Source organism: Varroa destructor, unplaced genomic scaffold (genome assembly GCF_002443255.2).
Source record: "Varroa destructor unplaced genomic scaffold, Vdes_3.0 BEIS01000001.1, whole genome shotgun sequence".
Classification (NCBI taxonomy): Eukaryota; Metazoa; Arthropoda; class Arachnida; order Mesostigmata; family Varroidae; genus Varroa; species Varroa destructor.
Genome location: NW_019211454.1, coordinates 66,914,724 through 66,938,245, shown reverse-complemented (window position 1 = coordinate 66,938,245; position 23,522 = coordinate 66,914,724). Strand labels below are relative to the sequence as shown.

General features: G+C 40.6%; 2 protein-coding genes across 6 annotated transcripts in view; one reads left to right on the top strand and one right to left on the bottom strand.

Annotated features, from left to right (window-relative positions):
- The window catches only part of LOC111243197 (uncharacterized), a 144,160-nt gene that overhangs the window by 46,042 nt on the left and 74,596 nt on the right, over nt 1-23,522 (top strand). The window lies entirely within an intron of this gene.
- TkR99D (Tachykinin-like receptor at 99D) overlaps nt 1-23,522 on the bottom strand; it is a 63,261-nt gene that overhangs the window by 22,181 nt on the left and 17,558 nt on the right. The window contains exons 1-4 of one of the 5 annotated variants that reach the window (XM_022817782.2): nt 21,877-21,997; nt 20,872-21,252; nt 17,279-17,571; nt 6,750-6,953 (exon numbers count right to left, since the gene is read on the bottom strand). In XM_022817782.2, coding sequence (XP_022673517.1) covers nt 6,750-6,953; nt 17,279-17,571; nt 20,872-20,994 — 620 coding nt within the window. In that variant the 5' untranslated portion in view covers nt 20,995-21,252; nt 21,877-21,997. Of the gene's footprint in view, nt 1-6,749; nt 6,954-17,278; nt 17,572-20,871; nt 21,253-21,801; nt 21,998-23,522 lie in introns of those variants that run through there. The other 4 variants (XM_086977485.1, XM_086977483.1, XM_086977484.1 and 1 more) reach the window with 4 other exon arrangements.

Below are 23,522 nucleotides of genomic sequence, written 5' to 3'. Positions count from 1 at the left end.
ACAAAGAACGTCTGAAAGTTGTCTGATAATTATGAATTTAGTAATAACGCTTTCAAGATTAACTTGACAGTAATTGATGACACCAATGAATATAGATAATTTGCTCAGAGATTTATCTATCATCGAACGGCGAGCAGCCCTAGTTTAAATCTACCTGTGTGCTACTTATATATAGCATAAGAAAAAAAAAAAACTCTTTTTTTCCACTCATGTGGAAAGCGGAAAAAGTGCCTAATTATATAATACAACATATTCGGAACTTAACGATTCCTAATAGGAACACATAAGAACAATAACCGAATATGCTCAACCGGAATAATTTCGAAAAGAGAGATAAGAAACGTTTAGGGTATCACATTTTAGTTAAACATCATTCAAAAGGGATTTGTCTCAGCATTACTAGACATTCTGAAATTCAAATTCATGAAAACTGCTGCTTAGGTACGAAAATCCACTTGGTCAGCAGCCATCGGAAATTGGTTAGCTTTTTTCGATTAAGACTGAATGAGATACGCTTCCCTTTTGAGCGCGTACGACGCAGTCAATCTAGTAAGCGAAGTGCCATATGGTCATAGAGAATATTAAAGTTGCTATGGCGGTCTAAGTTTAGTACATGGATCTTTGCGTGACGAGCGGTAGCTATGCTATAGAGGTTGTGTTACATGCTATTATTCTATTATGTAAGATGCTGTCAGGCTATTTCAGGCGATTCAAAAAAAATGGCCAAAAAAGATCTAGAGCACTTGAAAGCGATTAACGTTTGTGTGTGAACTTTTCGATATTTTTTTAATCGTATATCGATGGTTTCACGTGAAGAAGCTCATTTGGGGTAAAACATCACATATATAGAGGGCTCGGCGAAGTCCTTCTAATAGAAAATCTTCGACGAGTCGCTGAATGCAGGGAAGTGGCGTTCAGCCTAGAAACAAGTTACCGGCTTTCTATGTTTTCTTCTACATGGCTAATCTGCTGAGGGATTGGCAAAACGCTAATGGATTTATTGTTGCAAGATCTGACTGTTTGTTGTAGAAACAGTACAATTGAATATTGGAGCAGCTACACGGTAAGCATGCAGTTTTTCTAGGTTCCTTCAATGTTGACTTATAACTGAAGGATGTTAATCATCAACGAACTTATTTGCGATGCTACTTCCCGATGGGTCGAGACAGTTTGGATGGCTCACTTTCCACACACAAAGAGTTTCATTCGATGTGAGTCTGCCGTTCTCTCTATCTCTAGCTGTATGTGGGCAAGTATGGTAGATACATTAGCTGATACTCCTGCGATTTCTTTGACGTTTTACTGACGCTATGCCTTCGCGAAAAAATTCGCTTTCCTAAGCCTAACCTAAGTTACACATCAAAACAGAGTGCGGTATTGCAAAACAAAAAAAGGTCTGTATGAATCTCGGCCATGAAATCATCGAAGTACTACTAGCATAAAAAGGCATAAAGGCATAAAAACGAAAAAAAAAATTTCGTTATCGATACGAATATATGTGTCACCGATGCTCCGCCAAGAAGAAATATCCTCATATAGCAAGGAGCATACGACAAGTTGCAATCAGTAAAACATATTGGACCCTCATTTCCGTATCGGCGCAGGCCACTGACATAACATACAGACGAACCTTTAAAAATATATAAGCCAAAATTATCAGTATATGGTAGATAGAATTTAAACATTTTACATGACTACAGTTACATAAGGTGTACAGCGATGGTTCTAGACGAAGCCAGCTGTCTGCTCATTAACCCGGTTTATTATAGGGTTGATCGCTGTTACTTTTTAAGGGGAATCAATCTGCTCAGTCCGTTTCGTGCGAGTTTTCCGCGATAGTTTATAAAGATAGTTCTGCTAGATTATGAAAATAACCGTTACAAAGATGAAGGCTTGTGTCAACTATCTATAATTTTCTCACTCTCAGAGTTATATCAAGCAATTCCTGACTTACACCGTGTAACTTATTAGCATTATTGCGTTACAGTCGATCTAGCATATTCGTGCTAACCTAATATTTCGTATTTTACGCCCGCTGCTTCTATCAAACACCCCGTTGGTATTAGGTAGTTGTCGTATTTCCCGTTGCCCTATAGTTGCTTATTAAACACCCTGGTAGATCGAGGGCACTACGGATAATAGGCCAGAAACTGCAAGGCGAAAATAAATCATATCGATGTATCACACAAATATTAATATATATCAGGAGAGCACCTCGTTATTTCTACGATTTGTTACAGATATCAGCCATACATCCGACAATTTTACACTGTCATAGCGTAAAGTAGCGTATCAAACGAAGTCTAACGTTATTAAAGCATCTCATATTAAATCATCGACTCTGCATTTATACACCTGATTCGAATCAAGTAATGGTTAAATTCCGGCAGCATGAAAATGGGTAAGATTAATCATATATACATATATGCGGTGGGTCTATTGATTTATTCCAATACGTGTATGAATTAAGCATTTAGGTTGTTCAAGATATTTTCCGCTAACTTAAAGGAGCCACCTGGGATACAATGGCAATACAATACAAGGTCCAGGGCCAACGTAAGTATCCTGTTTATCTTCTTCTCCGTGTCTTCACTTGCGCCACCGCAATTCGTTTATCATGATGTAAAGATGCTAATGGATAGACGAGACTTGAGACGTATGCGTGTTGTTTAGTTACGTGATGAACCGATAGACCGCCGCGTCAGCGTCGTGTTATTCACTTAAGCAGTACTGCAACCTAATATACAATAGCTGATGCGTTTGTTATCCCTCTCCGCCCATGCGATTGTGTATTCTATTTCACTGACGCCAAACGACAACGGCGGCGGCGGCGGCGGCGGCGGCTGCGCGGGCGGCCCATCGCCGTTGTTTGTATTCACTCGTACGCTGTTCTACTCTAGGAAAGCTAGTTTTACTGTTGGCTCCTGCTGCCCAGTAGTAAATAAAATGGTAAAGTTTAAATAAATATTTAAGTACACGCCTGCGGCCACATGAGCGCACCGAGTATCTGTTAAGTTCTCGTGGCTGCCAGCCAACAAATATGCCAAACCAGCTAGCTTTATTTTGGTGGCAGCAGTGAAATTGATGCCGGTGGAGTCAAAGTCACCAGGGAGTTGAGTTTACGGCCGGCCGACTCAGACGCCCCCATTGGCTTTTGATGAGAGGAAGCTCAAGAAGAACAGTGCTAGCAGCTCACGAAGGAACCGGTATAGCCATCAGACCAGGTCGTAAGGCGAGCACGTAGACATCTATAAGGAGCGGTTTAAGCTTGTTTCAGTTTCAAGATTGATGCCAGGAGACGTAGGAAAGATCTAACGAGAAGCTGTACAAGCTCCACTAAGAAGCTCGCTCTCCGGAAGAGGCCGACTCGCCGCAACGGGTCTTTCGTTACTACAGGGAGTAGGCGAGACGTTGAAAGGAGCTAAAAATGAAGCTTAAGCCTTCTTGGGCAGCATTTGAAGAACGGCAAGATCAACATCTAATTTTTTTCATTGTGGCGCTGATGACTTCTGTGCAGAGTTAGTCCCGGGGAATCGAGACTGCGTTGAAGCCTGGCACTTACTGGTGGGAAGGGTCTTAGCTAATTGTGCTATTTCGCGGTTTGTAAACACGATGCGGCCCACGAAAAAGATGCGACTCGAATTTTGGGCCACACCACGAGCTCGGTCATTTCGAGCCTTAGCAAGGTAGGACATGCCACATAATTCGACCTAAAGAAGTAGCGACCTGTACTTTCGCAGGCAGCCGAGGTCAAACAGAGGAATTTAGTCAAAAACACGTGCGTGCGTACATGGCTGAAACGTGCGCCACCCCGCGAGAGAAAACCGCAGAAGTACGATTCTTTCTACTCTGCTAGAATAAAAGGAGTAATAAGTACTCTGTTAGAGAAATATGAGCATGTACCCTATTGGGCAGAGGGAACAGGTGACTATGAGTATTACCGTGTTAACAGGATGTAGGCCAAAACGACGGAAGCTTATTGTCGCTGAGCTCGTGCGAGGCGCCCTCGATAACGTCGAAGGTTAAAGTCGTGCATGTGATGCGTTAGTTGGCTTTTGAAATAAAGGAATCCAGTCCGACGCAGGAGAATTGCGCAGTGCTTGGTGACGTTATACCCGACCGTTTGAGGATAGCGATAGGGGGGTACGAACACCCCTCTGGATAAGCGTGGCCTAATCGTAATAGGTCGAATATCATAGTTCAGGTATATAAATAAATACACGTCCTCGGCAATATAAGTGTAAGGCGAGTGTTTGTCGGGTGCTCGTTTCTATCATCCAACGGCAAATCTAAACTAGTCCACTATAATATATATATATTCATATGTAGGAACACCGAAATGTTGAGTTTAGGTTGTGGTCTATATACATAGACCTATTCCCTTCTTATTCCATGTGCTTATTTCAATTCGTGTTGCAACTGCTAACATGTAAACAAGTTGTAACCAGAGTAAAAACCTGATGTAAAAAGGAAACTTTTGTGTTCTTTTATAGACTGAAGTTGTGATGGGTGTTCGAGGGAAGCTTAGGCAGGGAGAACGTTGTTCATTTTGAAACATCCCTGTGGGTTAATTAGCTGTAGTAGACTTGTGTTATCCTCTCGTAGAACTAAGTAAGTTTTATAGCCCTTTAATGACGGATGGTTCATTTTTATTCTCTTCTGTCCTGAACGGCGACTTAATAGACTTATTCCACTGAATTTATGTCGGAATCACGTTAGAGGACAGAGTGAAAATTACGAAACAGCCTCCGGAGGAACACCAAAGAAAACTAGCATACGGCGCCGTTTCCCTAATATTAATTCGACAACCTCTCAGAGATTCGAGCCAAATGTCCCAGATAAAATTTATCGACACCCAGGGACGATCCTTTGAAGATATTACTGGTTTCACACACGACTAGTATTTCGTAACAAAAAAAATGTACAGGGTTTTCTGTGTGTTTCCTAGGCATTCTACTTCGAACGTCCTTAAATAGCCGTGGCGCAGTATTGAATTGGATGAGTCGCAATAAAAATTAAATATGAATTACAAATGGACTCCACTAGTCAATAATGGGTATTTCTTTGGAAGCGTGTCTCGAATAAAACGATAATACGTTTAAAATGCAGATAGCAGCTCATTAGGTGTTCATCCATCGACGCACATTTGTCGTAGACATTTATATTTGTGTTCATTTGCAGTCACAAAATTTCTACGAGCCGATGCATTATAGGCTCAGCCACCGGCCGCCTGTACGTACATGGGCCTTCAAAAAGGAACAGAATTTGGTAACAGCTGACCCTTCGGTCAGCTACGGGTTTGGTTTAGCTAGTGATTCGTTTCAGTGGAATCTGAAGTGAAAACACGTAAAGAGATGGCTATTCGAGGGGGCAAAAGCCGACCATAAAGAACAAGCAGCAGACGAATATGGAATAGAAACTTCCTCGCGGAAACGGACATGCGGCGGCAGCCCCGGATCAGCTGATCGTATCTAGTTGAAACCTCCCGAAATTATTGTCCTGGTTCTAGGTTGTGTGTGCTGTTGTTTTCATTAAGCTTTTGCCTTCAGAAAAAGTGCTCTCGTACTTTACTTGTGCAGCTAAAAAAACCCACATCGAACATCGCGTTCGTCACCATTTTCGTGTTGCGAAAAGCGTTGCCGAGACAGAAATAATTATGTGCGAAGATGAACGCAAACGTGCGGTCAGCGTTACTACCTATCAGTATACTACGTCTCAGAATCGGAGACCTCATCTTGAACGACAAACCACGGTCTGTACAGCCACAAGAAGCGAGCAACGATGAACTGTGAATACCCCTTAAGTGAAACGCGGCGCAATCAGTCAGTAGCACGCTGAAGAGCCAGGAATGACCCAGATGGCTGTTGTCAATCGTTCGCATGGGCTAGGAAAGATCGAAAGAAAAAACTTCGTCAAAATGCAACATGGGCTTGTGCTTTATACTCGACATATACATAGATATTTAATTTTTCTGATGCCTTCGGTAGCTGCACCGTAAAGGTTCGCTAGAACACCTAGGCGCAGAAAAACGTAAGTTACAAAAATATAATGCTGCTCATTGATCATGACCTTCGAATGCTATAGGGGTTAATGTTTGATCGACGAGTGTATGTTATGCCCACAAAGTGAATGTGGTCAAAATAAAACGACCTAATTACTAAGTGTAAAACCGTCAGTTAGATACATACGCTGTAACATACTTTCTAGTCTAGAAGATACATCAGAACTGGCGTCGTATTTATATAAATATACGATATCGGAACGTGGCTCACCAAAGTCGGATACAGTCGGTTAGCGACTGTTATCCGAAATAGCTCTTTTGGATATCACAAAGTTAGCCAGTGACGCGCAGCCATTAGTCAAAATTCTTAAGCCTAAGTTATCGGAATGATACGTAATGAATAGAAACGAGCACATGAGCAAAATAGGAATACAGGCCGCACTCTAACAAGAAGCAGAAGTTACGTACGTAAAAACGCAGCAGGAAGGCATAGGAACAAGAACGCGACACGATGTCATTGTGCCGATTCGATCTTGTAAACCGTTTAGCTAACTGGTAACAGTAGAAAAATTAAAGAAAGAAATGTTCAAGCAAACCTTCCTACCAAAATCACCTGAAGACATTGTGTTACGTTAATGTTTTTTGTTTCCTTGCTATTATTGTCTCTAAAACATTTATATATGCTTGTAGTTACGTTATGTCTGCCAGATACCTAAGAGAATATCTAAATAATTGAAACGGTACTCACAGGTAATCGGCGCGACTTTCGGTAATTTCTCCATCTTCATCAAGGAACATGTAGCAAACGGTATGGTTGTCTTGCTCTTTAACTCTTGAATAGACGTACTGCGGACATGCGAGCAAACCCGCTAACAGCCAAATGCACAGCGCGATATTGAGTGTCATCATACGGGACATTCGAGGGTGAAGGGGATGCATGATGGCCATATACCTGGTGAGAGAAACGTGACATAAGCCGTATTGTTAACAATTCTATGTTGAAATAACTGTTATCCTTATTTAGGCAACGTAACAGGTTAGGTCTTCCGACGGCGACTTTTTGTTCAGCGAGGCAGAACAAAGCGAGGCTAGACTTCACGTTTCAACTCCTAGAAGACTTCAAACTGTTCCTATCATTTTGATAACTTCTCCGGCTACCTGCTTTGGGCTAGCGCAATAGGATTTCGTTCATGTCCGACTTCACCAAATCGACACCACTCATGTACGGATTTTCCTATATCTAGTTATATTAATATAACTATCCTAGTTTAAAGTATATATCCGTATTCAACGTGACCTAAGCGTTAGTCCAAAAGGTTCTGATCATTTTTTGGGCAATGCAAGCAAATTTTCGAATTAGTACCAGTATCTTTCAGATACGTTATCCGCTACATACGATCTCTACATAGCACCGTATGCTAATGTCCAGCGATACACCAGCGCTAAGAACGATCGCGGAAGTATATCACGCGCCCACCATAGAGTTCACAAGCTCTGTTGTCAAGACTAGAGAATCCCGACGTAGATGTACTCGATGCGAAAGCTCTGACAATTAGTCAGAGAAAAACGTTATCGGAACACGCACAGTTAACTGGTCTGCATACTCAGACACTTACGTATACGCATCACATTATTAAGTTTATCCTAAAATCTTATGTGCATTTTCCGTCACGTAGGTCTCGATTTGTCGTTCAAAATGTTATTTCCTAATCCGAATTTGATCTAATTTCCACTGAAACTTTGTCTCAATCAGGTTTTTTTAAAGTCCAACGTAATTTTAATTAATTGCCGGACGTCTGCTCACTACCTCATTCCCACCCAGTGACATTTACAACATTATAGCTGGTAGGTAATGTCCACGACAGGTATCACTGGATTAAAATACATGTTTTTTTATAGCGCCCGAGATTTAAATAGCTAACTAATGTCAATTGACGATTGAATCTTTTACGATTTTTAATAAAAAAAATGTTTCAAGTAGGCTTTGATCGCTTAGGTTGATCTATTTCAGTCTTACAAGTTTTGTAAGAACTTCAAAAAGCATCGTACCCATGGCCAGTAGGGCCTTCCTCGATGATCTTAATTTTAAGGCCGGAGGCAGTTTCCAGACTGGATGACGGTCACTGCTCAAACGGCTCCTGGGAAACGATACAGCTGGGCAGTGCATTTGTTAAACTCAGGGTCAATTTAAAAAAACATTTCCATCATGATCATCGATCGCCAGGCTTTGATTAAAGTTTCTCCGGCGCAGAAGCGAAACATGGACGGACGATGCACTGAGGAACACACTTAAACTTCCGGAGCTCGAACAGACGAGCATATCACGCCTTTGTTTCAAAAGTGACTCTATCCGATATAATTAGCCAAGTGTACAATGCAATAAACAATTAAATTGAATTCCCCAGCTGTCGAATAGAGGGTACTAAAGAAATCCCAATACTATTATGGATTAAAAGTATTCATCATTTAAATGCTTTCGGATCGAGTGTACTTCCAGTGACCTCTATAGACAAACAAAAAAAAACACTTCATGATAAACCTCTCGAAACTGAACAGCTGGCTACATAGTGACCCATCGTTAAAACACTAAATGTATAGTAGTATATGGTCCATGTTATTTCGAACGCTACCGAAATCATATGAGGCGTACATTTAATTAAGTTTTTTTTCGAGGAAGAGCATGATGCAGAATTAACATAAACGTAATTGCAATTATAAACTTTCTATTGGATTACGCTACTTTTTACAGCGATAAAAACGACTGATCGTTAGTGCACAGATCGTGGCTCGTGGTAAGGTTCAGACTATTGAAGAGGTACATTAATTGCCTGTACATGTTTCGTCAAAAGTTCTTTATATTAGGTAAGGCAAGCCTTAGTGTTTGGTTATGGTAATTGAGAAACAAAACGAAGAAACGCCCTGCGAAGCGGGGTCAACATTGCTGATAGATTGTAGGAGTTATTTCTGATATGTGCGATATGAAGGTTTACTGGAGAATGAACGAAGTAGAAATTGTTGACGACAGATCTAGACCCGGCTTAGAACTGCCCCAGCCAGATGCCGCTGCTTTCAGCTGCACGCAGCGGACATTCTTCTAATAAGAAGTTCTTCTATTTTGAAAATACAATTGGGACCTTAAGGGACATCTTCGTCTGAACATCAGAGATCATTAATTGATCCAAATAAGAGATCCGGGATAAGAATCTCAGACAGGGTTAACAGGGTCCACAACACAATGAGGTGCATAATAATTTTTAAACGCCTTGAAACCACTGAGGTCATAAAAAGTCAGCTCGTGAGCTTAATATTAAGGTCGTGAAGACAATTAGGCCGAAGGTATCATGTCTGGTTACCAAATATAGTGATTTCCACAGACCACAAAATGAACGTCGTAAATAAGCACTCAGTTGTTGTAATGGCAGACACCGCTAACAGTATCTTTCCGAATATCGGAAATTAGCCTAATGTAGACGTGGAAAACGAAAAGGCATACAGATGGTTGACGGCGTTCAATGTTGACTGGAGGAAGCGGTAGCTTACCTGAACTATAAGATTATTTGAGGCGGGACAATTGCGTAAGGGATATTTGACCGGATTGCTTTGACAATATGATGGCCCTTCCATTTTTAATATAGTATTATATTGTTTTGTTTGCCAACACCCTTCTACCTCGAATTTTTGCTATTTGTTTGGGTGAATCTGCGCGAAAACAGACTCACAAACATCAACGAAACTGTTGCATCAGATATACGTAACTTCGATCTAGACAGAGAAACTGTGCGAAAATTCTCATTGTCTAAATGTAAATGCACCATCGATGCGAAAAGACCTTTGAATATAGCACAAAGAATAAATAAAGCTTCAGCGACTGCTCTTGGAGTGACTAAACTCCGACACTATCGAGATAACGTAATTAATTGTAGATAACTATAATGCAAAATATTCTAAGGACTTCTGTTGAAAAACGTAAGCAATAGCAGGAAAAGAGGCCGCTGAGAAGCCTTACTCATAAGCCGATAGACATAACCTGAATATTATTCGTTTTGTTGAAACAAGGGTAAACGAAAATGTCGCGGATGGCAAGTTTTTAGAAAAGATCATTATGGCTAGGACGGGTGATGTTTTTGTGCCGACGAGAAAACGTCCTATTCGACCTATAAAATAATCAGTATGAATGTGACACATGGCGACTAGATGCGTAGCGCCGTCCAATGATTTCTGAGGGGCCTAATGCTGCGCTAAGCGGAATCTAGGATGAAGGCGATTAACAGACAATTTATAAGAGCTTTAGGGTACACAATTTATAGTCCTAATTGTTGGATGCATAAAGGACTTTCGCACTCAGTAAGGTAAACAGTAGTGTGATGATACTAGTATGATGAGAAAGAGACACTTACTCAGTTAAACAGACTAAAATCTATTGGAGACCTGTTCTTAATAGCCGTTAAGCAGAGCTTTCATTGGTTTCTTTCTGTGCTCGGAGTCGCAGACGAACCGTTTCCCACTCAATCTAATTACCTGAGAATATTTTACGGAGAGAATGATGACTCAGACGGAAGCGCTGACTGCACTGCAATTATAGGACAAGTGCAATCGTTTGACTAGTAAAGTACCTTCGTCGTCGAATTCTCTGCAGATCAGGCGTAATTTGGCACGGAATAATACATGAAGTCAATGCTAGGCATTGTGTTCAAAAATCGTCTCTGTGGCTGAATCCCTACGGGCGTACATCGACCGTAAAGCTAATTCGAGGTTACAGAAAGTATAGATAAGGAGTGCAGGATTCGATATGAGTTAAAAAAAAAAGAGTTTAATGCGAAAAAAACTATTTACTTGAAAGATCAGGCAAGGTCCTGTGAGCATGCACTGCTACCTCTTAAAAGAAAGGTCGGTTTTGAAATACTTGCACTCAAAGACGATAGCCAGTAGACTAGTGCTTGGACGAAAGCTAAGGTAGTCTGCGATTTGTTTAAATAAACTTATTCCACAAGGACTCATGGCCCTTAACTTTTGTCCGCGCCAGCACCGACCGATGTACTAAGCAGGAGGTTAATTCCTTTGATGTGCCAGAGTCTAAGATAGACCATCAGATAAAAGAAACTAAATTGAAATTGATCCTAAAAAAACACTTCAGCAATCTGTTTTGAACAAAAAGTGGCGCCCTTTATGTCTTATTTATTATAAAACGGACCGGATCCGTCATTTAATTGAACAAGGAAATTGAACGAACCCAGATTCTCTGTCGGGCAAAATACTAAAAAATTAATTGCGAGACGAGTACTAGAAAGCGTTGATGTGCACAGACTGACTTCAGAAACGCGTATAAGAAGAAATGAAATACAACAGGTTTTCCTTTAGCATTGTGATAACATGGCTCTATGAGCGAATCGCGGTATAAATATACTTAGAAATTGTGTGTTGAGACCCTTGTAACCACACCTTATTATTTTTGTGGATCGGGTTCTTTAAAAGACCGAACCTTAAAAGACCGAAGCGGGAAGTGCTCCCTAGATCAGAAGGCGATCGTCCACCCACGAGGTACCGTCTTTGTGAGCCTTTCGTTTGTGTTACTAATCGTTTCAGGTAAAATGCATCGTGTACTAGCCTTGTGACTGGTGCGTGAGGCGTATTCTAAGCTCGTCTAAGGAACTTCGAACAACCTCTTAACCTGCCCTGTTGAATTAGGTTTAAGACTAATAATGCATAAGATAATGCACATGGGCTTGAAAGACATCTCGAGAGGAATTACAGCGTTCGGGGCCAACCTTTAATCAAATTTCATTAAAACAAACGATGATATGGAGTATATAGACATACTTATCTCTGTTCACTAAAGTCTACATGCAGAAATTCGAGATCCACTTAGCTCGAAATGGATGCTTTTGTTTTTTTCCGCGTAAAAATCGTAAATGTAATTTTATTGTTGATGTATATTGGTCAGAATATACATGGTACAACACGCATTGTGACTAAATGACGTAGTGTTTTCTTGAAAAGACACCACAGAGGTTTTCTTTTACTTCTTTCTTGCTCTTACGCACTTTAAATTACGTGTGACGGTAAACGACGTCAATTCTGACAACATTACGTGCAGTAAGACTGCATATGTAGTGAAAAAGCAACACTGAAAAAAATAATATACTTTGATCGAGGTAATATTTCCACTGGGAGCGACGAAACACGAGGTGTTCTACATGTTCCTAAATTCACGATTAGTGCTCACCAGACTTTTACCCATAGCGCATCATAGGTTTCCACAATAATAACTGAAAACATGATATTATGTACAGCTCGTATGTATAATAACAAAGTAACGAGAGGCTTAAAATATCCAGGACCAATAGCCACACATCACACAGAACTTCCGTCATTCCTGTTGGGTTTGAATATCTGGCCATATTGCCAATCGAGATCACGGTTTACAGGTAGAAGAGATATCTACACTGATAACAAGGAAATTCTGACTGTAATTGTATATGGTAAATTTAAAAGGGGTTTCAATTAAATAAATTTCTATTCCTTCAATGACTACTAGATACGTTTACAGATCACCCCAAGTCAAAACAGCATTTTCTCTTTCAGCAGTTGATGAAAATTGGCGGGCTAGTAAGTACATATATGTCCGTGTACTGGACGGAACTTAACACACGAGTCCGAGGAGCTAATAGCTCAACAATGTACACTGTGCAAAAGATCCCACAGACCTATGAAGCCATGGCCAAAGCCTTCCCAGGCTGAATCAAATTGATTCAGTCTTAAGTCAAACAAATTAACTCAATAAAATTCGGAGATTGTTTATTTTAGGCTGTTACAAACCTACTCAGCGAACTAATAATGTGTTGGCGGCACTTTTTATTTTTGCCCATTTGTCCTATAGTTCTGGCAGATTTTAAAAGCCATCTATAATTCGCGTACTTGCACGTAGTATGTCTGTCGCTTCTCGAAATGAATTGATAGTGAAACATGCTTATCCACCAGTTTGTCCCTTTAAGGAAATTTGGATTGAAACAACAGGCAGGCTACGTTAGCAAGGCTACAAGGGCAAGGTTAACGTGTGATATTCACTTGCTCAATGCAGGAAGTCATTGAAGTATGACGATGAGGTCTGGTGTAACGATAGCGTGCCAACAATCCCCATGAGTTTATGAAGGTCCATGGGTCTCTTGAGGAACTCTTTAGATGACGGGCTGCAATCATTTTTTAGCGTGTATCTCGTAGTAGACGATGCTAATGATATCCATTGCAGTTCTTACCATCACCTTATGCCGGAGGTTCGATACTGCGGCCGAACTCGATTTCTCTCGCCTGGTTCCTTTTCGGCTGGCTGTTAAAGTTCAACCGTGCCTCATCGATAGTTGTGGTATGATCTACACGAGTTTTTTTGTCGATTAAAGTTACACAAATTGCACATGGAACACACTGATCTGGATTCAATTCACGGGGGACCAATTTTTTACCTAGTTTCTGCGTTTTCAGTATTTGGGTTATGATTGCGTAACACGGTACATACGAAATACCATGTTTTGGCCAACAGAGCCTTCGGAGTCCATATACGTTTCCTAAAAATTTCTTTGTAAAAGACTGTGGCGATGTGTTCTTGTCCATCGGCTCTCGACATCTGATTACCTCCTTGCTGGTCTTTAACACTTATTGTCTATTTACACTGTACACGGACTGTGTTTTTGCTTTTTTGTCTAATGTCTTCACCGGTCTTCGATGAATTTTCACTGCACTGTAGCCTTCGAAAGACAGAAGCTCAGCCACTAAGCATTGACTTTGGGTCTTTGGTGTTTTTCCCTCTGGGCTCATACAAATTAGACTGTTACAAGCGGATATGGTGAACTTTCCTGACTATACACTGTTGGCAGACGAAATTTGGACGAAATTAGGAAATATTCTAGCCCTGTAGAGCTTTTTAAGTAAATCGGTTAAGTTTACTTTATTCAGAATAGAAAAACATGTTATTTAATATATATTTTTATGAGACGCAATAGCCTGCTTCGTTGTTGGCCGACACAGAAGAGGTGAAAATTACTTTTTTAGAAACTTCACACTCGGTCTGCGCTTATATAGTCGAAGACATGTATTTATCATATGTTTACTCACCCACGTTTATCCAGCAGGATATGCTTATTCGGTGGTTGGTATATACTAAGGTTCAGAGGGTTCAACATCACGCCGTACTTTTCAGATTTCTTCCGGATCTCTCTCTCCGAACGCGTGTCGACTAGGATTCCACCCACTCCAGTTTTCGTTTACCGGTGGCACCGACTATATCTTGCACGAGCCCGCGACAAGAAGCTCACACAATGAAGCCTTTCGTCGTTGCGACGTACATTGTCTTGTCGAAATAGTACTCAGGTATTATCTAGGCTGTTCCTTTGCTTAATGGGATCCGTGCTAGCCTTCCTTTCGCGGCGGATTTACAGATGCAGTGTCGATGAGGCAGGAGGACATGTATTTCTGCGGTCTTCCGCTACTTGGCATACATCGCAGCCACGACGTGTTATAGCCCAAACATTTTTGTTTAGAAAATAATCATGCCATTAGGCGCTGATCAGTCCTCTCACTTGAAAGACCCCAGTATATCAAGGCCTCTGCTGCCTGCGGAAGCACCGGTTGTAATTTATTTGGGTCAGAACGATAGAAGATGCCTTGTATGAGTACAAAGCAATTTATTCTCCAATCTTTTTGCAGTACGCTCCTTACTAGCGCCCATCAATGGCTGGCCAATTTATACGCCCATAGGAGGGCACCGCTGATGAGGGTCATGGTGATCAAATTGGTAGCCTATCGAGCTGTACTCTCGTTGTCGAGCCCCGTGCCCACATAATGCAGAGCTAGCAGAATTAGCTTAGCACGCTCAAGCCAGCAAGTGCCGCACTCTGCGGCATATAATATTGCACAATACTGACTACTCAGCATATGTGAGTACAGGTTATGAAGCGAAAAGAACTGACCTCGTTGTACTTCCAATGCTGTCCAAGAAGCCAAAATCAAGTTACACACCCGTCTCTTCATGCAGGGACCGTTTGGTATTCGCTAAATGTCTCGCCTTGTTCTGTGTAACGATGTAAGAACTATTCTGGCAAGCCCGTTTCAGTCAAGAGAAAGCGTTCACACAGCGTTAAAAACTTTACCACGTACACTCTGCAGTGACCAGACCACCGCGAACTACTTCTTGCAAATGGCTACGCGCTCAGCTCACGATTTAATCCAATGAAAACTTCCGTTTTTTTCGAGAGTCCCTTGCACTCATCCCTTCGGCTTTTTTCGTAGGTACCACCATGAGCGACCCCCTACCGACTAGTCGCTCGATCAACATTTTTACGATAGTGGCCATATCACCCTAACTCTGCCATCAAAAGGAAGCAAACTGGCTTTTCTTCCCTGGCGTAAACGGATGCTTCAAAGCTAGTGGCTCTCCGCTCACATAATGGTAGACGCGTATTTATTCATATATTTTAATTATAATACTTGATCTACTGCAATGTATACGCAAGTATTGTAAAACCCTAAAGGTGCGTACTTTAATGTGGAAATAACGACGAAGCGCACGCGCAAATCGTCCAAAGGTATTGATCTTACTAGTTCGAAAGTTCGAAGCCTTGCCTCAGAGTGCTGAATACTGTCGTGTATCAAATGTAAGGTTTCCAGAACTAAAACTGCCGGCAACGGAAGAAAGTAGTACTTTATTAGAAAATTATTCAAAAATGGTACTCTCACAATGATCTCGTATACGCATTATATCCTGTCGTAATGCACCACACAGATACCAGCTGTGTGCAGACATATGTGTGCAGACAACCAAAACTCGGAATCGATTATCGGTGATTTGACTATCGAGCAGCAGAATTTAACAAAACAGCACAGCGCGAAAAGCTGGCCTACCAAATGGATACTATTTTTAGTTGGAGCGGTTTCTGACAGGCCCTGTTTTCCTACCAGCCTGAATTCGTCCGCTTGAAGTTTGACCAAACAAACGAAGTTTTTGCAAGGTCTACTATTATTCTCTAGTTCTACTGTTCTTCTCTTACTTGTGAAATCCAAACCAGAACTCAGTTCACCTCTGACTCCCGTGTCCTGTCGAAAGCGATCAGAGTTGCTTTTCAGGAAGGGGGCAAAATCCGCATAGATATGGTGCACCAATTTAGAACGAAGTGGAGCTCAAAAGCTCGCGAACTTCAGGAGTTTGCCCCAAATGGAGAAACGAGGCACCAAGTGTAATAGTGTTGTCGCTGCCCGAGTACAAAACCTTTAATTTAGACCTTTTTGTAGTGGCAAATTTCCTTCTGTTATACAAACCTGGCCTAATGCTTTACCGTTTTGTCTGGCTCCAGAAGAACGATAAGTCGTCGCCTGAGCACCGCTTTGGCAAAATTAGTAAATCATTCTCTGCTGTTTTCTGTAGGTGCACACAGAATCAGCGCCTTATTAATATTTGATACAACTGTAAATCCTTCGTAAACAATTATTTCAGGCACTTGTACTATCGAGGGAAACCGAAGAAGGCCTACGGAGAACGACAAGGTTAATCATTCAAGAAATAAGGTTGCGAAAGATGTGACGCAGCATAGTTGCGCTCCGTAGACGAATTTGTTCCAGCTGTGAGAGCTTTTCCGTTCGTGGCGGAAGCTTGGTGTACCTCAGGAGTTGGTCTGTGTCTAATAGTTCTTTCAAAAACCACTAAGGATCGCTTATGCAAATGCACGAGGGCATATAGTTCAATGGTCCACATGCAGAGTGAGTGATCTTATTGAAAGAGGAATACTCATGAGAAGCAAGGAGACACAAGTGGTCTAGTGGCGAAGCTATGAAGCAGAGTATCTGAAGACCATTCAGAGTGAATTTTTTTGACTTTCTAGATTACGTCAGCTATACGAAGATGCCTAACGTACTCAGTTGATTCGTTTTTAAATTATTTCATTCACTGTAGACATTGCTGGTTCTGTTGGTCACCATCCTATCTCCAGCTAATTGTTATAACTTTAATTCAGATTCACTTTTTTTTATGGCGCAAATAAGCTGTTTGTCTGAACGCACGTTCCGCTTCCGCTCGTCCCGCAGCAGACTAACAGCTATCCAAAGTCCTATATAATTGTTTACTAACAGTAGACTTGTAAAGGGACTTGGATTCAGGACAAGATGCATACCATAGGACTACTATTACTATTCTAGAGATCTAGTAGAAAGCACCAATGAACTTGAGGATGTATCTTGCTAAATAGAATACAGTTCATGCACAGTTGACTCTGTAACTGTTCATGTGGAACTTACCGATCAATTGAGATAGCCATTAGAGTAAACACACTTGCCGATACACTGACGAGAGCGACAAAGTTACTAAATTTGCAGTACCATTCCCCGAACCACCATTCGCTCCGTAGCATAAACGTAAAGTTAAAAATAACGTTGAGCGTTGACACCATCGTATCGGCTATTGACAGATTCACGATGAAGTAATTGGTTACGGTACGCATTCGTTTGTGAGCTAAGACAATCCAAATTACGATGAGATTACCACAGGCTGCAACGACGATCATCACGGAAAACAGGATGCACCATATCACCTAGAGAAAGACAAGGCACAATGAACCGCAAGCAAGCAACTAACAAATAGTCCCAGTATACACTAGCGAACTAATTTTTTGCGCTTTGAAAGACACTGCTTTACGTTTACACAGAAAATACATAGAATATCACACTTCATGTAGGCCTAACTGTCCTTTTTTTAATTTAATGTGTACAGTTGTTGTCGATCGACGACTAAAGCAAATTCGCTTCGTAGCGTTACTCGGTTAATGCCGCCGCATCTAAAATAACAGCTAATTTTAGCTTTTTTTTGTTTGCTAAACAGAGAACCATGTCGAAAATACCTTTTAGGTATGCTTGTTGCATTTAAGTAAATGAATAAAAAGCAAGCCAATGTAGCATAAAATTAACAGTCGTACAATATCAGCAGGAGACAAACTTCAATGAACTTATTAGTTTAAATTAAGTAAAGTAAGTTACCGCTCGCTTAAAATTAGCTCGAAAATATAAAAAGTATGATTTTGATTGTTTTGAATGTACAAATTAAAGTATCACTAATAGCTGAACACAACTTTCACAGTTAGAAGTTCTGTCATTAAGCGTTTGATGTCGAGTCAGCAGCTGCCACAGCTAAACGGATAGGTAAATCTATCTTTCGAATAATAGGCCCGGCGTCGCCGTTCCGTCAGACGGCTGACCCCCAAATCAAACAAAATATCCGGATTCGAACTTATACTATAACGTGTTCCTTCCCAAGGGCAAATACGTTACCCTCTAAGCTATCATAGGGTAATCAAATCTTTCTATCATGAGTGCTCTTAAACTCTTCATTAAGCAACTATTTGTAGCAACTATATGTAGAGAAAGTTGTCAGTGGTAAAATGGACTGTGATTTTATAGGAAACTCAACTCAACTAAATAGGGTTTAAAAACCAATATAATACTCTATGTAAAGTGGCCTTTCTTGTTACCAGTCAAAAACCTTCGACGACAGAATAAATATATTTGTGTTACGTATTCGTATACCTAGAGAATGTATCTTGAATTGCAATTATCGGGCAAGAATAAAATTAGCAGACGTCGGTCACAGCCGGACCTGATCTTCATGAAAGACCAAATCGAAACAGGGGACCATCATTTGTGATCGATTTGAAACGATGTTAGGATATCAAACAAAGACAAACTCGTACAAAATAGCTGTTTAAATATACTTAAACATGCTTGGACGATTGAGATCGGCCGCCTCAAATCCGTTTAGAAAGGTACCGGTTTCCGCGAGAAGCTTCTCTTTCGAGTGCATAAATAACATTTACGTATGAGGCAGCAGCCAACAACTCGTCGGGCTCAATACTACGTCAGACAGAGGTGTTGTGTATACAAGAATACATAAAGGATGTTAGGAGGACATATAGGTGATTAAAAAATATTAAATTTGCACACAAATTTTAGATTGCACCAGCTGGCCAGACATCGTCAGATCATGCAGGTCGATCAAGGTAATAGTACTTATACTGTTAATAAGCCGAACTGATTTCGAAATGTCCTACTTCTATATCCCCGTCTGACATTATCGTATATAGAGCTATACAAGGGTTGCATTTTACTAATTATGTGGGAATGACATAATTCATCATTCAGTAGGAACAGTTTTTTCTGAAGCATCTTGATGGGAAAAAAAACATTTAGAACAGCCTTTCCAAATGTGCTGACAGAGATATAAACGTCACTAGGTTAGAGGTTAGTGTATTAATTAATCTTGGTTGCACAAAGAGTCGCATCTCCATTTCCATGTCCAATTTCTATACATGTTTTTGTTTTTATGTTCGCCCAATCTAGGGGGTCCAATTTGCACCGCTCGTGCAAAACGATGTTAGCCAAACGCCTTTCCAAAGTGCGTTGCGTAACTCGGTCTGTTCCGTACAATACTAAATCACACTTCGGTATAGCTCAGGATTAACTTCACCAGTCGCTTCTCGAAGCAACCAATCTGTGATTTGATGGAATCCCAATCTGTCACATTTTGTTGAAAGCAAAAATTGTTTGCATCTCATACCCTCATTTCGGTTTACAGGTTTCAAAGCTGTGATGATAAAAATCACCACTGACTCTTGCTACTGTCTCATCAATCATTTCTGAAGAAAAACGCCGCACGAGACACTGATTCTATGGACGTGAAATGGTGCCCAACGTTCCGGGCTACTTGAGTCCCAGATGCGGCACTGGCGTTTGTCCACATAGCCAATCAACTGAAAATGAGCCATAGCCATTCAAAGGAACGGACTCCCCGTTTCAATAATAGGTTTTTACAAAAACGTTACCAACTTTACATCATCATGGATCGCAAACCCTGTCGTGTTTATCGCGTGACAATCTGGCAGACCTCGCCTGGTTTTTAGCCCAGCCGGCACATCGTAAACGGACTCTACTCAATCTCAAACGTATCACGTTCCATTGTGGCGTGCAGAGCCCGGAAATGTTTAACAAATAACGGTAAAGAAAAAAAAAAAACTTAATAAGACTAAATTGCGATAATATTAACACCTCTTGTAGGCAAGCAACCCCCAAAGCTACTGGTGCAGCGTTTGTGCCGCAAAACATTTTTTCCCTACAAAGATGTGTGTCATAAAGCATAATGATGAACGCTTTTACAGAAATCTATGTTACGATGCCATTCACGAATCATAATACGCAAAACGATTGACGTCAAAAGTTGCACCGAGAACGAAACGGTAAAAGCAACGGTATTTACGTTCTGAAATGTTGTATGGTAATGCTAAGCAAAACAATTATGTTGCGCAAGTGAAGCCATAAATCTTAAGCTATAATATTGTGAGCAAAGCAATACCGGACACGGTAAACGGAGTGTCACAATATCCGTTCAACGAGAGTTTAAACCCAACAGTTTCGATATACCTTAAGCGAAGGAACTGAAGGACCAATATGCACTTCAAAAACAGTGAGAGCTTTTTTTCTAAATGTGAATTGATTACCGGTTACAATGGGTAACGTCAAAATTTACCTGCTGTTTTTTCGGCATCCCGGATCTTATAGTTATTAGTTAGCTGACATCGAGCAAAAGCAATTACGAGTAGAAGCAAGACCAGCTCCGTTTAAAAGAAAAATAAAGGCTAACCTCTCTACTGAACAAGTTCAATAAAAAAAATTAAAGAAGAAAACTGCAACTCTCAATTTCCACTACAAAATGTTTTTGCTTAGCCCGTAGTTATGAATTTTGGTACATGCGGATACGATTGCTGCGTTCGTGTATGCGAACCGACAGAAATGCGTTAGCTATTTTAAGAACTTGGTTTCAACATGCTTGCTTAAAATCAACTTACCTCCATATAGATGGGCATGAAGAGCGCATAGTCGGTATCCTCGAAGGAGAAGTTAGATCTATATATTTTGAACACCTCCGATATATTAAAAAAGGTTAGATTCATCTCCTCGAGGACATCCATTATGAGGCGATCGTAGGGGGTGGCGGGGTGAGCGAAAGCAGCCGGTCGAGCCAGTTTAATAAGCTCAACCTTAACGCTTTATCAACAGCCTATGGATATGTAAATTAAGCACGTTTTCTACGTACCGTCGATCGGCGGCCGATTGCTGACTGTATGTTGTCAATGCTCGCTGTGCGGACGGCCTTATCAGCTCACCACCGCCACTTCCCGTCTGTCTTTCACGTATTGAGCCTGTACACAACACGCATCCGCTCTGTTCTGTAAGGCACACAGCAGACGCCACCCAAACAAATATAAAAAAGCAACTTTTACTTTTCGTTAATTTGAATTTTATTTCTTTGTTAATGAACTTAATTTTTTTTTTGCTTAATTTTTGCTATTTGTTAATAAAAGCTATACTGAATGATCAAATTATTCGAAACTAATGTGACTAAAGCTGTTTTAATAATGTCATAGTAAAACGGGGGCAAAGATTGCGCATTGAGGTCATGCAAAAAGAGGGCGCTCCTAATATTTACTGCTAGCAGTTAGGTTAAGAATAAATTTTTGTATGAAAATGCTATATTTTACAATTTTATTACGATAAAGGCACACAGAGTCTCAGGCGAAAGACGCAGTCCAAAATAGTCCCTAATATAGCGCCTAAAAATCTTTATCTAAGAGAAGCAGTGGCCGACTCGTTATACGAAAAATTAATGAAAATATTGCAAAGACTCAACACATGAGTAAACACATGGCGTCGCCAAAAAATCGAAACAGCCTTAAAGCATTCAAAGAAAATCGACCGCAATAAGAAGCTTGACGTACGGGTACCACACGAATTGACGCAAAATGATTTACTCAATCGTATTTCCGTCCTCGGAACTCTAGAGAGATACGAACCAACTGAGCTACCACTGAAACGGTCGAAGGTGGGTCACATACGGCAATAATGTGCCAATTAGATTGTCGCCAAAGCAAGGCACAGCTCTGCACTCTGTGACAAAATACAGACTGACGCCAGTGGCTGCGACGTTACGTATTTAACGGGATTGGAAAAGAATCATACATTATTAGTTGCTGCTGCTGCTTGCTCAGAACGACTCATTTGGAACTCTACCGGCAACCAAGTAGGGCTACAACAGGCCATTGAAAAAAATCGACCGGTACGAGTGAGCAGAAGAGGCCTCGCCTAGCACCATGACAATGCCAGATCACACACACATTGTTAACTTGTCAACAAAGACTCTACAGAAAGAACTTCGAATGCCATTTTTCATGGATCCATCATATTGCCTGCATCTTGCACTATCTGACTATTGATCATCTGTTTCGGTCTCCATAAGAGTCAATTTAGTTTAAATAGAAGGATGCAAAGACCGATTCGACCGCAGAAGTTGTATAGTGATAAAATTATGATGTTATCAAAAAAAAAAACGGTATACATTCAATTTACCAATATTGTTATAAAATACAAAAAGTCCAATGCTTTTTCAACCATCTCAAATATATACCAGTTAGTGTTGTGGTAATATAAAAGCAATGACATTTTATAGGCTACCGTAAATAAGCGAGATTTTTCTCTTTTGACATAACCTGCTCCCGTTTGCGGTATTGGAGGAAAGCATTCTGGAAGAAAACCACGACTTCATCATAGAGGAAACAGGAAATACGTTCTCGCAACATGAACAAAGATCAGCTATCGTTCAACAACGTCGCACGAAACGAACCGATACCAAGATTATTATAGATTCGGCCTGTGCGACTCCTGGTGATTGTATATGTCCTGAATAATCGGTAAAGGTCAATATAAAAGGGCAATAGTAGAAGAGACGAAAAATTGATTAAAAAAAACTATTTCCAGATTTTTTATACAAATGTTACAATTTGTTTTCTAAAGAAGGTTCTCTTTTTGGCTTTTTCAATAAATTTAGGATATGTACTAACATCGCTGTGGTATTAAAAACTTTATGAGCATAAACTTAAAAGTTATAATAGCAGAGTTGAGGTATACCAGCTGACTTGCAAACTGCTTAAGCTTCATACTGGAGCCGGTTGTTACCTGGCTATTGGACGATCCTCGAAATTGGAATTCTTGGCCGTGGCTAAAAAGTGCCGTGGCCGAAAAATGGCCAAACCTAGATAAATATTCATTTTGCTGCGATAATTAATTTTGATTAAGACTTGCACATGTTAATACCATATATTTTAAACGAAAACGGATTACGCTACGTCATACGAGATCCTAATGACCTGTCCACCCAATTTAGTTGTAGCACACGGACTAGCGTATGTTCGAACTATTCTGAAAGCTTCCAATATATCATCGCCTGTTTGTTTTTTTGGGGAACATTCTTTTTCTACACTCTGTTTGTGCTTTACAGAATGTCGAGGCACGTGCCTGATAGGCCAAACTTTTGAAAATCGTGTTCGTAATCTTGATAGATTTGCAAGTGTCATGCCTATAAATATTGTTGGCTTAATGTTAGCGACAAGCAAAGGCAGATCATGAACATGATTACACAAGTAGTAACACTCGATTGTTGTTT